The 13,947-nt window shown below is 40.7% G+C and overlaps 1 protein-coding gene and 1 long non-coding RNA gene across 6 annotated transcripts in view; one reads left to right on the top strand and one right to left on the bottom strand.

Annotated features, from left to right (window-relative positions):
• Positions 1 to 412: 412 nt before the first annotated feature.
• gria4a (glutamate receptor, ionotropic, AMPA 4a) overlaps positions 413 to 13,947 on the top strand; it is a 122,536-nt gene continuing 109,001 nt past the window's right edge. For 3 of the 5 annotated variants that reach the window (XR_013797258.1, XM_079610152.1, XM_079610150.1), the window contains exons 1-2: positions 426 to 656; positions 4,923 to 5,081. Coding sequence is in view for 4 of the 5 variants with exons in the window: in XM_079610152.1 (XP_079466278.1) it covers positions 584 to 656; positions 4,923 to 5,081 (232 nt within the window). In the remaining variant the exon portion in view is untranslated. Of the gene's footprint in view, positions 657 to 4,922; positions 5,082 to 13,947 lie in introns of all 5 variants that reach the window. The other 2 variants (XM_079610151.1, XM_079610149.1) reach the window with 2 other exon arrangements.
• LOC306997127 overlaps positions 5,086 to 13,947 on the bottom strand; it is a 47,974-nt gene continuing 39,112 nt past the window's right edge. Inside the window, exons 6-7 of the long non-coding RNA XR_013797268.1 lie at positions 7,141 to 7,217; positions 5,086 to 5,304 (exon numbers count right to left, since the gene is read on the bottom strand). This is a non-coding gene — a long non-coding RNA (uncharacterized lncRNA). The remainder of the gene's footprint in view (positions 5,305 to 7,140; positions 7,218 to 13,947) is intronic.

The raw sequence follows: 13,947 nt of genomic DNA, 5'->3' as shown, positions 1-13,947 counted from the left end.
AGAACGCGGTCGCTAGGGCGTTGCTATGATGTTTGCTTCCAGTCAAAAGTCTCGCGTCTCTGTGTTGTCTTAGTCTGTAGATATATGTGAGTCTTTTGGATTTTTCCCCCCGTCCAGCACATGGAAATGTTTGCGTCTGATCCCCTTAGTAAAGTCTGATGATTTGAGGAATGAGTTACACGCCAAGTACCAAGTTTACTTGGTATAAAGGGTTTGTTTAAAGATATAGACGTGTCAGTAATAGTGCATGGTACTTGCCTTGGCAAACACAGCGAAAAAGCGAAGACCTCAGAGGCAAAGAGCGCAGAGTGAGCGCGCGCATCTCTCTCTCTCTCTCTCTCTCTCTCGCGCGCCTTCTCTCTCTCTCTTTCTCTCTCTCTCGCGCGTTCATCCGGACAGATTCTTCTTCTCTCTCCAGTGGATACTGCGGGGAACACACGGATTGCCAGTAGGATGGATTGCTGAAAGTCGCTTTTTGCGAGATTATCCATTTATTTCTTTTCATTTCCGTCCGGTCACGCAATCTCGTCTCCATCCATCCACCCATCCATGTGTCCGGACGGGTTGTTCTGATTCGGACAGAATGCGGATCCTGGTGTTGATCCCGCTGCTGTGGGGACTCAGTGAAGGGGCTTTTCCCAGCAGTGTCCAAATCGGTGAGTTACACTTCTAACACGACACACACTTTAATAATCCCACGAGGAATATCGCAGTGCAACAGATACAATGTAGTAGTGCACGATAATATACAAGAAGCCCATACACTGCACTATACACACACACACAGAGATGTGAGTCTAAAAATAGCGATGTCAAAGGCTGTTTAAAACCATACCAACCTAAAGAAGCCAGTATGCTGGAATGGCTCTTTGTGTTCTGGCTCTGTTCACCTTATTAGACCCTAAAAGCTGCTTTTCAGCCCCAGATTGGGCTCTGCTGTCCGTTACCAGCCTAAGAACCAATGATGCATGAGCTAAGGACTTCGGGGAACCAAATGTAAAAGTTTGGTCAGTGAAAATCTCCTATTAGATTAATATTTGGGGATGGACACATCACTCAATGCCTTTGGTGGATACGGCCCTACAAAGTGCCCTAACCTGGTGCTATTTTTCTTAAAATGTGATACTGAATGATTGTATAATTGTTATATGTAATGTTTGTTAAGGGTGTATAGCATGCATGAGTTGTGCTGGTGTGTGTGTGTGTGTGTGGTCATGATGATGAAGACTGTGGTCTAAGAGCATGTTGAGTGCGCTTCTCCTCTTCAGTTCAGGGCATCACTGCAGTATTCTGGATGACCTCTTCTTCCCAATCAAACTTTACAGATTTGCAGCTCTACATCTGATTAATATCAACAAACCACTATGCATGCCCAGCTACCACACACACACACACACACACACACACACACACACACACACACACACACACACACACACACACACACACACACACACACACACACACACACACACACACAAACACACACACACACACACACAGTCTTGTGTGTGTGTGTTCAGTCACTGCATTGCTCATTGAGATGGAGAGTCTCACGCCATAATGAGATGCAGCCGCTGACTTGCGCGGCTTTGACAGCACTGCCGATAAAGTTAATACGCTAAATACGGACACACACACATACACACACACACACACACACACTCTCAGAGTTGCACGCAATGCCTAATGACATTTACATACCGCTGCAATGCAAATGCACAAAGCTTGTGTTGTTCCTCACACATAAAAGCACGTTGTGGACTCTCAAGCGGCAGTTGAGCCAAAATGTCTATCGGAAAGAGAGAATAATTAGAGAGGATGTGATGAAACCGGCCGTGCCAAGTGTAGACGTGCCTGTTCTGGAGACACGACCACACACGCCGGCTTCAGCACTCTTCATTTCCAAGATTAAAGGGATTGTTCACCCAGAAATGAACATTTAACTCACCTTCATGAATGGCTTTCTTGAATCTGTGGAGCACAAAACGAGATGTTTCGCAGAGTGTTCACACTGCTCAGTTGTGTAGGGGTGTAACTGTACACAGAAGTCACGGTTCGGTACATTGCATCATGCAAGACGTCAATCGAAACTGTAAAGGGTCTGTTTTTATCTGTGTACACTTACACAACATTGTGCTTTTGCAAAATAAAAGAAAACAAACAGGATGTCGGATTTTTGTTTCCTTTCCGTGAAGTTTGTGGAGCGCGTCACAAAAATGAGTCTAAACTCGGCGTATTGGCTTTACTATCAAGCGCTTGCGTGCTTCTGAACTCTTGCTTTGGGTTGGTGCGTAGATCGTCTCTTCTTCTTCTGCTCTTTTTCCTGTGGTGGCGGTTAGCAAACAGCGTTGCATTACCGTGCGCGCCCCCTTCTGGACTGGAGTGTGTGATCCAAACCGTGACGTCCGTATCGGCGAATACATGAACACAATTAGACACAATTAAAGCTACAATATGTAAAAAAAATTAGCCGCTAGGGGTCGCTAACCTCTTACAATAACACAGGCGTAGGTTGATGACGCAGTGACGAGCTGAATGATGGGACTTGCTGTCAAGCTGATGGATCTAATAATGTTAATCGCTGAGTGAAAACATTGATGTTTTTTAACATTACAGTGTTGAATGAAGCAGGGCGCGATCGCTAATGAGAGACAGATATCACACGCGAGTCTCGCGGATATAAAGGAATAAGGACATTTCATTCTACCGAACTAACTTACCCGCAAGTGCTGTATTAATACTCACACAGGTCAGTTTGTTAGACGAATGAAGCTTGTGAGGTAACGCAGCGCTGTTCACTCGCTCTACACTATCACACTAAACTGCATTTGAGTGTGTTAAAGTTATAATGCTATTCTATGTGTTAGTTCGTTTGCTATATGAGATTAGCAGTAAACTAGATCAACATTCGAATAACATACAGATCATATTCTAACACTTCATCATGTTGAGCTATACATTGATTAGTTTTATGTACATTTGCTCACCTGCGTAATAAAGTACATGTACGAGCGGCGTCTCTGTCAAGTCCAAGTTAGTCGCGGACGCTAGCTCTCGGCGTCTCGAGAACGCCACGCTGATAATGATCCTCATTTTAGTTCTCCTTTTGTCCCAAAGTCTGCTTGCCATGGTCCATAATGTTTGAACGAAATAAGAACAGCGTGCCGCTAAACGTTACGCATCTGTCGCCATGGTTACGTCATGCTATGGTAGTACGAGCGGAAACCGAGGATAGCGCGGATATTGTGTCATATACAGGCGACATTTTTTTACGGGCCGGCCAATTATTTAAAATTAGAATTTCTCTGAAATAAAAAATCTTTGGAGACTTTTTGGATGTTGTAAATACACAACTGCAGGAAAATATATCACACTCTGCAAGTGATTTTTGGATATTTTATTACCAAATTCTTACATATTGTACCTTTAAAGTGAATACAGACGTAAAAACAGCAATCCATGCAATACTTTTTCATCGTGAATATTGTAAATACACCATTTTTACTGAACGTACCTTTGCTGTGTTGTCTCATCCTTTTAACACTCACAGTCAAATCTGTCCTTGTTTCAAAAAAGGTCAGATTCACTAATTTGGCTGGTGTGTTAAATCTCATTCACATTTGTGTTCATTCCAGTGTGAATCAAGATTTGACGTCATTGGTGGTTGACAGGTAAAGACACGTGAGAGCCAGTGGTGTTTCGAGTCCATGTGTCAGATCTGAATGTAAACGCAATGAGATTTTAGAGGTTTTATAGATTTATAGTGAAAGAAAAACAAAGTCATACAGGAAAACCATGACAGAATTTTCCATTTTTAGGAAGTATTCCTTCAAGATACATGCGCACCTCTTTCTCTTATTTCATTTTTGCAGTCCCTTATTCTTTCTCCCTCTCACTTCTATTGTTTTAAGAAGTATTGCATTTACAATGAGTCATTTTAGTGCTTCAACCTAAACTTGTTTCAGTTAGTTGTCAAGGCAACATTTAGTTTAGCTTTATTTCAATTAACAAAAATGTTTTTTTTTTAGGTTTAGTTTAAGAATAATAAAGTGGTGATGACATGGATGCGGCAATATATATTTTCTTCCGTATTGTGACAAACATCCGAGTGTAACAGATTATCTAGAAGAGATTTAAGAGCCGAGATGATGATTCATAGAGAACAACAGTCGGGTTCTGGAAGTAAAAACTCTCCATAGGGAAATAGACTTTTAATGATAACTTATCAATCTTTAAAGTCAGCTCTACTGTGAGCTACGATGTTATCAATCGGTGGTATTTGCTTCTGTCGAAGCCGTCAGCCCACATTATTTCAGCTTAGTTTTAAAATGATCATGTTTAACCACAGGATTCGTGGTGGAAAAACTACATTACCCATGATGCTGCACAGAAGATTCCACCAATCAGAGAGTTGAAACAAGCTCCGCCCACTCCCACGAAGCACTGCGAATGACAATCTAATCGCTCTCAAATACTGAAATGTTTGTATATGCATATTTTGCATTTTTTTTACATATAATAAACATTTTAAGTGCTTAGTTTTATATTTTTCTATAATTTTTAACTCGATAATGCTGTTCGCAATGCATCGTGGGATTGTAGTTCTTTACCTCACTAAAGCCGTTAAGTTCACAGTCTTGTATCTCTGTCTATTTGTCCAGTTTTCAAATACTTTTTTGCTTCAAATCAAAGTTTGTAATGTTGTGATTCACCTTGTGGCTGACTGGCTTGATTTATGGATTTTAATGAAACTCTTTAATGAAGATTATTTGGGGGAAATTAATGGAAAAAATGATTCTGGAGCCACTTTTGCACTCTATAGCGAAAGAAGAGCAGATATTAATACAGAAATTTCGATTTTATGTTTATGTTTTCCCATTTTGCAGAGACTCATTCTTTCTTTTTCTCACTCTTTCCAGGTGGGTTGTTTATAAGAAACACGGATCAAGAATACACAGCTTTCCGCTTGGCCATATTTCTCCACAACACGAGTCCGAACGCCACCGAAGCCCCGTTCAACCTGGTTCCACATGTGGACAACATCGAGACGGCCAACAGCTTTGCTGTCACCAATGCCTGTGAGTGAAAGATGTCACACGTTGCGTCACAAAGTCCGAGAAAACGAGTGGAGTTTGTATTGAGTCGCTGCCGTTTCTAGCCAGTCGTCGGTAGTGTGATTTCCTGAAGAGTGAAACACTGATGCATTTGTTTGAGTGGCATGTCAACCTCTGACTCAACCAGTGATGTGAGTTTGAGGGCGGGACTATCTGTTGACTGACCAATGGCAGATGAGGAAGCAACCTGTTTGAAAACAGTCATTCGTTTTGCTATTCTGTGCTATTCTGTTTAAAGGATTAGTTCACTTTAAAAAAAATGTTGCTGATAATTTACTCACCCCGATGTCATCCATGATGTCCATGTCATTCTTTCTTCAGTCGAAAAGAAATGTAGGTTTTTGAGGAAAACATTCCAGGATTTTTCTACACAGATGGACTTCAATGGCAACCGTCTATCCCAATGTTCAGAAGAAGCTTCAAATGTCCGTCTCAATGCAGCTTCAGTCTCGACACCAGGGGTCACCAAACTCGGTCCTGGAGGGCCGCTGTCCCGCAGAGTTTAGCTCCAACCAGGTCCAACACACCTGCCTGAAAGCTTCTAGTATGCCTAGTGAGACCTTGATCAGCTGGTTCAGGTGTGTTTAACTGGGGTTAGAGCCTAACTCTGCAGGACAGCAACCCTCCAGGAGCAATCTACACAATCCAGTCGAGATATAAGGGTATTATCTAGCGAAACGATCGGTCATAAAAAAAAAAAAAAAAAAAAAGTATATACTTTTTAACCACAATTGTTCGTCTTGTGCTGGTCTGCGATGCGCCGCGCATTACGTCATCACGTTGGAAAGGTCACAGGTCACGTCATCTATGTTATTTGTCTGTGTACTCCGGTTCAAAAAAGTAGGGAAGGGCGAAAAACTCCATCTCACTTTCTCCTCCAACTTCAAAATCGTCCGACATTTTTTTTTTTTCGTGACCTTTCCAACGTGATGACGTAATGCGTGGCGTGTCGCAGACCAGCACAAGACGAATGTGGTTAAAAAATATATTAATTTTTTTTTTTTTTTGAAATGACTGATGGTTTCGCTGGATTAGACTCTTATCTCTCGACTGGGATCGTGTCGAGACTGAAGCTGCATTGAGACGGACATTTGAAGCTTCTTCTGAACATTGGGATAGACGGTGGCCATTGAAGTCCATCTGTGTAGAAAAATCCTGGAATGTTTTCCTCAAAAACCTACATTTATTTTCGACTGAAGAAAGAAGGACATGGACATCTTGGATGACATCGGGGTGAGTAAATTATCAGCAACTTTTGTTTTGAAAGTGAACTAATCCTTTAACGCTGCGGTAATGACACAATGCAACTCTTTCATTCATTCAGTGCAATACACAGTCAAACCAAAAATTATTCAGACACCAGATATCATTTTTGATATTTTTTACTAGTGTGTGCAGGACACTATAGTTCATGTATGTAAGTGAGGAGAGCAAAATAAAGTAAACTGTGACATATTATACACAAATATTCTTCATACAGTGACATTTATACAAATTTAGGACCCAATATTACTCCGACACTTTGAGCTGATCGTGTTTTCTTCAGTGTTTTGTCTGTAATTGCTAATGCTCTTTACACACACACTGAACACAATGAAGCATTTGCTTGGTCACTGGCTGAGCTAAACTGGTATAATCTAATTGTGTAGTTCAATTTATCAGCTGACAGATATTCAACATAATTCATGTGTGAGACAGTCTGACAGAAGCAGACAAAACCTGTGAAATATCCACTGATATTTAATATTATCAGTTGTCAAATTTTATTACCATTTTCTAAACTATAGCGAATAAACTGATTAAGTGAGAAATGTTGAATGTGTCTGAATAAATTTGGGTTTGACTGTATTATAATTGAAATAAACAGAGGTAACTAGATAAAATGCAATAAAATAAACACCTAAATGGTCTAAAATTGAATCAATGCTTTATGAAAAGCCAAATAATACCATTTTCTAAACTCTAAACTGTGATAACGTGAGAGATGTTGAAGGTGTGTGAATAACTGCTGGTGTGACTGTACCTCAACAGCTCTTGTCCAGCTCTCGGCTTCGGTGCGCGTGTGTTTGAGTGGTTGTTGCTCGATTTCTTTTCAGTTTCCTGCAATTCAAGTCAGAAACAAAAAGAGAGCAGTTGTAGAGCAGAAGTGTTCTCTGTGCGAACACAGGCGAGCATTACAAGCCTGTTTACACACTTAACGTGCATTTCTGAGTACTGTAGAAACCTCGGCGCTCAAGAGGCCATCGAGATCTTAAAACCTTTTCCAATCCAGGTGACCATGCAAACGTGTCTCAGACTGTCCCATAACACACACACACACACACACACACACACACACACACACACACACACACACACACACACACACACACACACACACACACACACACACACACACACACACACACACACACACACACACACACACACACACACACACACACAGTGGTGTCATGGACTGGTTTTAGTGCAGTAATGATCAATGCTGATAGGACAGCCGGCACGCGCGCCTCAGGAGTCGACGAGCATCTAATTGGCCATTATAATAATTAATTTGTTACATTTATATAACGCTTTTTCTGAGACCTCAAAGCGCTTTACATAGAAGGGGGAATCTCCTCAATCACCACCATTAATTCATGTATTTATTGTTTTTATGTAAGCCTGACTTTTATGTGATGATTGTGTGAGTTTGAATTGGGCTTATTTTAAATCTGCTTTCTTGATTACTGGCTTTTGTAAATATTGTTCAGATATTGTAAACAGATCCAAAAGAAGTAATATCAGAGAAACATTAAACACTCATCATCTTACGGCAGTTTTATTTTAGTAGTATTTATTAATATAATAAATAGCTTTTATTTTAATGTTTTATTTTTGTTCAATTTTATTATAATTCGGTTAAATGCTTTCGTCATTTTTATGTTTAAATATTACTGTTTAGGTTTATTTTTTTGAGTTTTTACTTATTTCCAGTTAATTTATTTTTTTACTTAAAATAGTAATTTTAGCGCTTCAATCTAAACTTATTTCAGTTATTTGACAAGGCAATATTTCACATTTTCTTTTAGTTTAAAGTCAAGTCCCCTGTAGTCAATCATTTTATCCCTTAAAACTTTTTGTTCCAACCAATATACATATTTAAACGTTTTTTTCCTTGAAAAAACATTCTTCAAGCCTTAAAATAGCTTGAATGTAACTCGACACCATCAAATACGCACCGTTTTTGTGTCTGTCCCTTTAAATGCAAATGAGCTGCTGCTCCCGGCACAGGGGGCGGAGCTTCAACAGCTTGTGTTCTTTTACCTCTCACACACACACACACACACACACACACACATACACACACACACACACACACACACACACACACACTGAGCATTTCAAAAACTTTTAGTCTTTTATGTTCAAACCGGAGTCAGACAATGATGGAGAGACTCAAGAAGAAGTGACAACATGTAGAAGAACAGGACATTTCTGAACGGTTAGTTGATGAATTTATGCAGATTATGTGTAGTTATCTTCTAGTCACTGATTAGCATATATCATGATAATCTATAAATCGTGTTCAGGGGGCGGGGTTTATGTAAATTCTAGGGCTGATGATGTCACTAACCCGGGAGGAATGTCGTGTAGTTCCTCTATCAGCCGTTTGTTGTAGTCCTTAAAAAGCGATTTCTGTAAAAGCAAATATCTCCCTTTGCTCTGAACTTTGAGCGTTGTAACTTTGCAGATGTTGTTTATGATCAAACAGCAACATTACACACTAACTACAGTTAGAAAAGTCCAATCATAATCAACCACCCCTTTAAGGAACGACTAAAGAAGCGCTGTGTGTGTTTTCAGAGCAGGGACCAGCAGAGTCGAGTCAATCCCAGTTTAACCTCTGTCCCGCCGGGAAGAAACCTCGTGCACTCTCGCTCACTGGACGCCCAGCCTGAGTCTGCAGAATGTGTGTGTGTGTGTGTGTGTGTGTGTGTTATCTCTGCCCTGGCTGCCTTCCAGCTCTTTTAGCCCTCATCAGCTGTGGAATACTGACAGGTTCGGGGATGAGGTGTGTGTGTGTGTGTGTGTGTGTGTGTGAGATAGATGGAGAGAAAGAGGTAGAGAGGTGAAGTTAATCGTTTCCCGCTCGTCTCCTCGGGCTGCAGGAGAGAATAAGGAGTGGAAAGGGTTTTCTCTTTTATCCTAACACACCTTTATCTGAGCACTTAAAAGCAGCGAGCAGAATCAATCTCTGAATGAGAGAGAGAGAGAGAGAGAGAGAGAGAGAGAGAGAGAGAGAGAGAGAGAGAGAGAGAGAGAGAGAGAGAGAGAGAGAGAGAGAACGCGTGATGAATGGAATCAGGAGATGGAGGGATTTATTTAATGAAAGGGGAGGAACCAAGAAATTACGGGAATGATATGTTGTCGAATGCAGGGCACAGACGGAGAAACGGAGGGAGGAGATAAAAGAGAAACGGGAGAGAGAGATAAATGGATGGGTGTGTCGTGACCTTTGTGCAGCAGTAAATGTTTAGAGCAAACACACTGAGAGAGAGAGAGAGAGAGAGAGAGAGAGAGAGAGAGAGAGAGAGAGAGAGAGAGAGAGAGAGAGAGAGAGAGAGAGAGAAAGTGAGGAGACTAAAAGATAAAGAAAAACAGCAGCAACAGACTGATGGATGAGAGAAAAATTTTTTTGGATGACGAATGTAGTAAATGGACAGAACGAACGATAGAATGAGAAAGATAGAACGAGAGATAGATAGATCTGCTATCCATCCATCCATCCATCTATTTATCTAGTGGTGCTTCAGCTGTAGATGTTGTGTTTTCATGTTTTATGGGAACTCTCTCCATAGAAATAATGAATTTATACTGTACACACACACACACACACACACACACACACACACACACACACACACACACACACACACACACACACACACACACACACACACACACACACACACACGTAAACATACCCATCACACGGACACACGCACACACTCTCACATGCACACACTCTCACATGCACACACTCACACACACACACACACACACACACTAACCCGACCTGTAAACATACCCATCACACACACACACACACACACGTGCGCACGTACACACACACACACACACACACACACTAACCCGACCCGTAAACATACCCATCACACACACGTACGCGCACACACTCTCACACACACACACTAACCCGACCCGTAAACATACCCATCACACACACACACACGTACGCGCACACACTCACACACACACACACACACACACACACACACACACACACACACACTAACCCGACCCGACCCGTAAACATACCCATCACACACACACACACACACACACACTAACCCGACCTGTAAACATACCCATCACACACACACACACTCACACACACACACACACACACACACACACACACACACACACACACACACACACACACACACACACACACACACACACACACACACACCCTAAACCTACCCATCACACAAAACTTTCTGCATTTTTTCATTGTATGATTTATAAGCTGTTTTCCTCGAACAAAAAATGTCCCCAAAGATTTCGGATATTGCATCAGTCCCTATAATGTAGGTTTGAAACAAACACACAAACACACACACACACACACACACTCTTGCGGCCAGCAGAACTAATTTCGACTCAAATAAAACTTCAAGACCTTATGAGGCTCTTTTGTCAGGAAATCATCATCATCATCATCATCTCGATGAGGCATCACAAACATCTAATAACACAGCACATACACACATGATCTCGATCTGCCCGCAGCCGTGTGTGTGTGTGTGTGTGTGTGTGTGTGTGTGTGTGTGTGTGTGTGGGTGAAACCTCACGTCTGCTGAATCACACAGCCGGGAGCGGAGCTTCAGTCTCGCACTAAATGACGTGTGTTTGGTCTCTAGTTGAGTGAGTAATGCATCAACCTGTCTGTGACCTGTGTGTGTGTGTGTGTGTGTGTGTGTGTGTGTGTGTGTGTGTGTTCATGATGTGTAAATGTTTACCCATGTGTTGTTGGATCTTGATGTCTTGAGATGGTTCAGTGAATCTCTTTACTGAGTCATTTATCCGCTCGCAGCGACGGTCTCGTTGTTCATCAGAACGCGTGTGTGTGTGTGTGGATTAGCGAATCACGCGCTGGGGTTTTGCGTGCATTTATACCGACGTTTAATAAGTCTACACACTGTGATCACAAACAGTTTTTATAACGTCATTGATTACAGAAGACATCAAAGCAAGTGTCATGCACTTTATCTGCACAACGTTCAGAGCAAAGGGAGATATTTGCTTTTACAGAAATAGTTTTTTAAGGACTACAACATACGGCTGGTGGGAACTACACGACATTCCTCCCGGGTTAGTGACATCACCAACACTAACATTTACATAAACCCCGCCCCCGGAACACGATTTATAGATTATCAACGATCTTACTTCTTCTTGAGTCTCTCCATCATTGTCTGACTCCGGTTTGAACATAAAAGACTAAACGTTTTTGAAATGTTCAGTGTGTGTGTGTGTGTGAGTGTGTGTGTCAGGTAAAAGGACACGAGCTGTTGAAGCTCCGCCCCCTGTGCCGGGAGCAGCAGCTCATTTGCATTTAAAGGGACAGACACAAAACGGTGTGTTTTTGCTCCCCCTCAAAAAGTGACGATTTTAACATGATATATAAAAATATCTGTGGGGTATTTTGAGCTGAAACTTCACACACACACACACACACACACACACACACACACACACACACACACACACACACACACACACACACACACACACACACACACACACACACACACACACACACACACACACACACACACACACACACACACACACACACACACACACACACACACACACACACACACACACACACACACACACACACACACACACACACACACACACACACACACACACACACACTCTGGGGACATCAGAGACTTACTTTACATCTTGTGGAAAAAGCGTTATACACCATTAAGATAATTAATCATTCTCTGACAATCATCGTTCATGATTGATGAACAAAGTCTGTCTGCCAAGTTCATATAACTCAAAATCTATTGGATTAAAACTACAGAAGGATATCAAATGCTTGTTCATTACTTTTAAAGTTTATTTTGTTCTTTTATAATGTTTTATGACAGAATCTGATTTCCAGCCACATTATAAATATATATATATATATATTTTTACCATTATAAATAAGGGTTCAACTGTTTAAAAAATGGATTGAAACCAGTGTTGTTTTAATACATAAATGTATTAATAAATGTATACATATTAATACATTGGAGCATTAAAATGACTAAAAATAATATCTGAAATAAAAATAAATCAAAAGCTATATATACACACAATTAAAAAATTAAAATAGCAATAGTACATAACAAAACCTGTCAATTACAAATATTATTAAATGATAATTAGTTGTATTGTGTTCGGGTCATTTTGACCCGGAGAGGATTTTCTTTCCCTAGAAAATTTTATTGCATTAAACTAAAACTACTTCCCAACTAATTTTTGATATTTATTGTACTTTTTGGGGATTTTTCCTCTGGTGTTCCCAGTAAAAAAATAAATAAATATAAAAATAGCTTATAAATATCTCATTATGTCATATTAACACCACATATTGGATTCAATCTTTTTTCCATCAACTTGTTTTCTTTCATTTAGGACAGGGATTTAGATTTAGATTATAATTTTTTTAACTGACTGATTGTAATAATATATTAGTAAATGTTAAGATTAAGATTAAGATTAATAAATGCTGTGGAAGTATCAGTTATTGTTAGTTCATGCTAATGTCAACTAATGTTAACAAATGAAACCTTATTGTAAAGTGTTATAATAAATACCGGTAGTATAATAGTATTTAAATAAATAATACTAATTAAGCACAAATTAAAAGCATAATTATATGTGGTTTAAAATCCGATAAAAATAAATGCTAATATTATGATTTTTGATGATCATACTATAAACTACTGAACGTTTTTGAGTCCAGCACAACAACAGAGAGAGGTTCTGCTGCCCGTCTGAATAAAGTCTCTAATGTTTTAAAGGCAGTGTGTGTGTGTGTGTGTGAGTGTGTGTGTGTGTGTGTGTGTGTGTGTGTGTGTGTGTGTGTGTGTGTGTGTGTGTGTGTGTGTGTGTGTGTGTGTGTGTGTGTGTGTGTGTGTGTGTGTGTGTGTGTGTGTGTGTGTGTGTGTGTAAAAAGGTCATCTCTGTGGGTCCCTTTGAATGGCACTGGGATAAATGCTCATTAATATTAACCAGCCACAATCCCTTCTGTCTGTCTGTCTCTCTCTCTCAGTAACTGTCTGTCTGTCTGTCTCTCTCAGTAACTGTCTGTCTGTCTCTCTCAGTAACTGTCTGTCTGTCTCTCTCAGTAACTCTGTCTGTCTCTCTCAGTAACTGTCTGTCTGTCTCTCTCAGTAACTCTGTCTGTCTCTTTCAGTAACTGTCTGTCTGTCTGTCTCTCTCTCTCTCAGTTGATGTCTGTCTCTCTCACTAGCTGTCTGTCTCTCTCTCAGTGGATGTCTGTCTCTATCACTAGCTGTCTGTCTCTATCACTAGCTGTCTGTCTCTCTCTCTCAGTAGCTGTCTGTCTCTCTCTCAGTTGATGTCTGTCTCTTTCACTAGCTGTCTGTCTCTATCAGTAGCTGTCTGTCTCCATCACTAGCTGTCTGTCTCTATCACTAGCTGTCTGTCTCCATCACTAGCTGTCTGTCTCTATCACTAGCTGTCTGTCTCCATCACTAGCTGTCTGTCTCTATCACTAGCTGTCTGTCTC

The sequence above is a fragment of the Phoxinus phoxinus genome (genome assembly GCF_949152265.1).
Source record: "Phoxinus phoxinus genome assembly, chromosome: 4".
Classification (NCBI taxonomy): Eukaryota; Metazoa; Chordata; class Actinopteri; order Cypriniformes; family Leuciscidae; genus Phoxinus; species Phoxinus phoxinus.
Note: the sequence above shows the minus strand (reverse complement) of the source record. Positions and strands in the feature narration are given on the sequence as shown.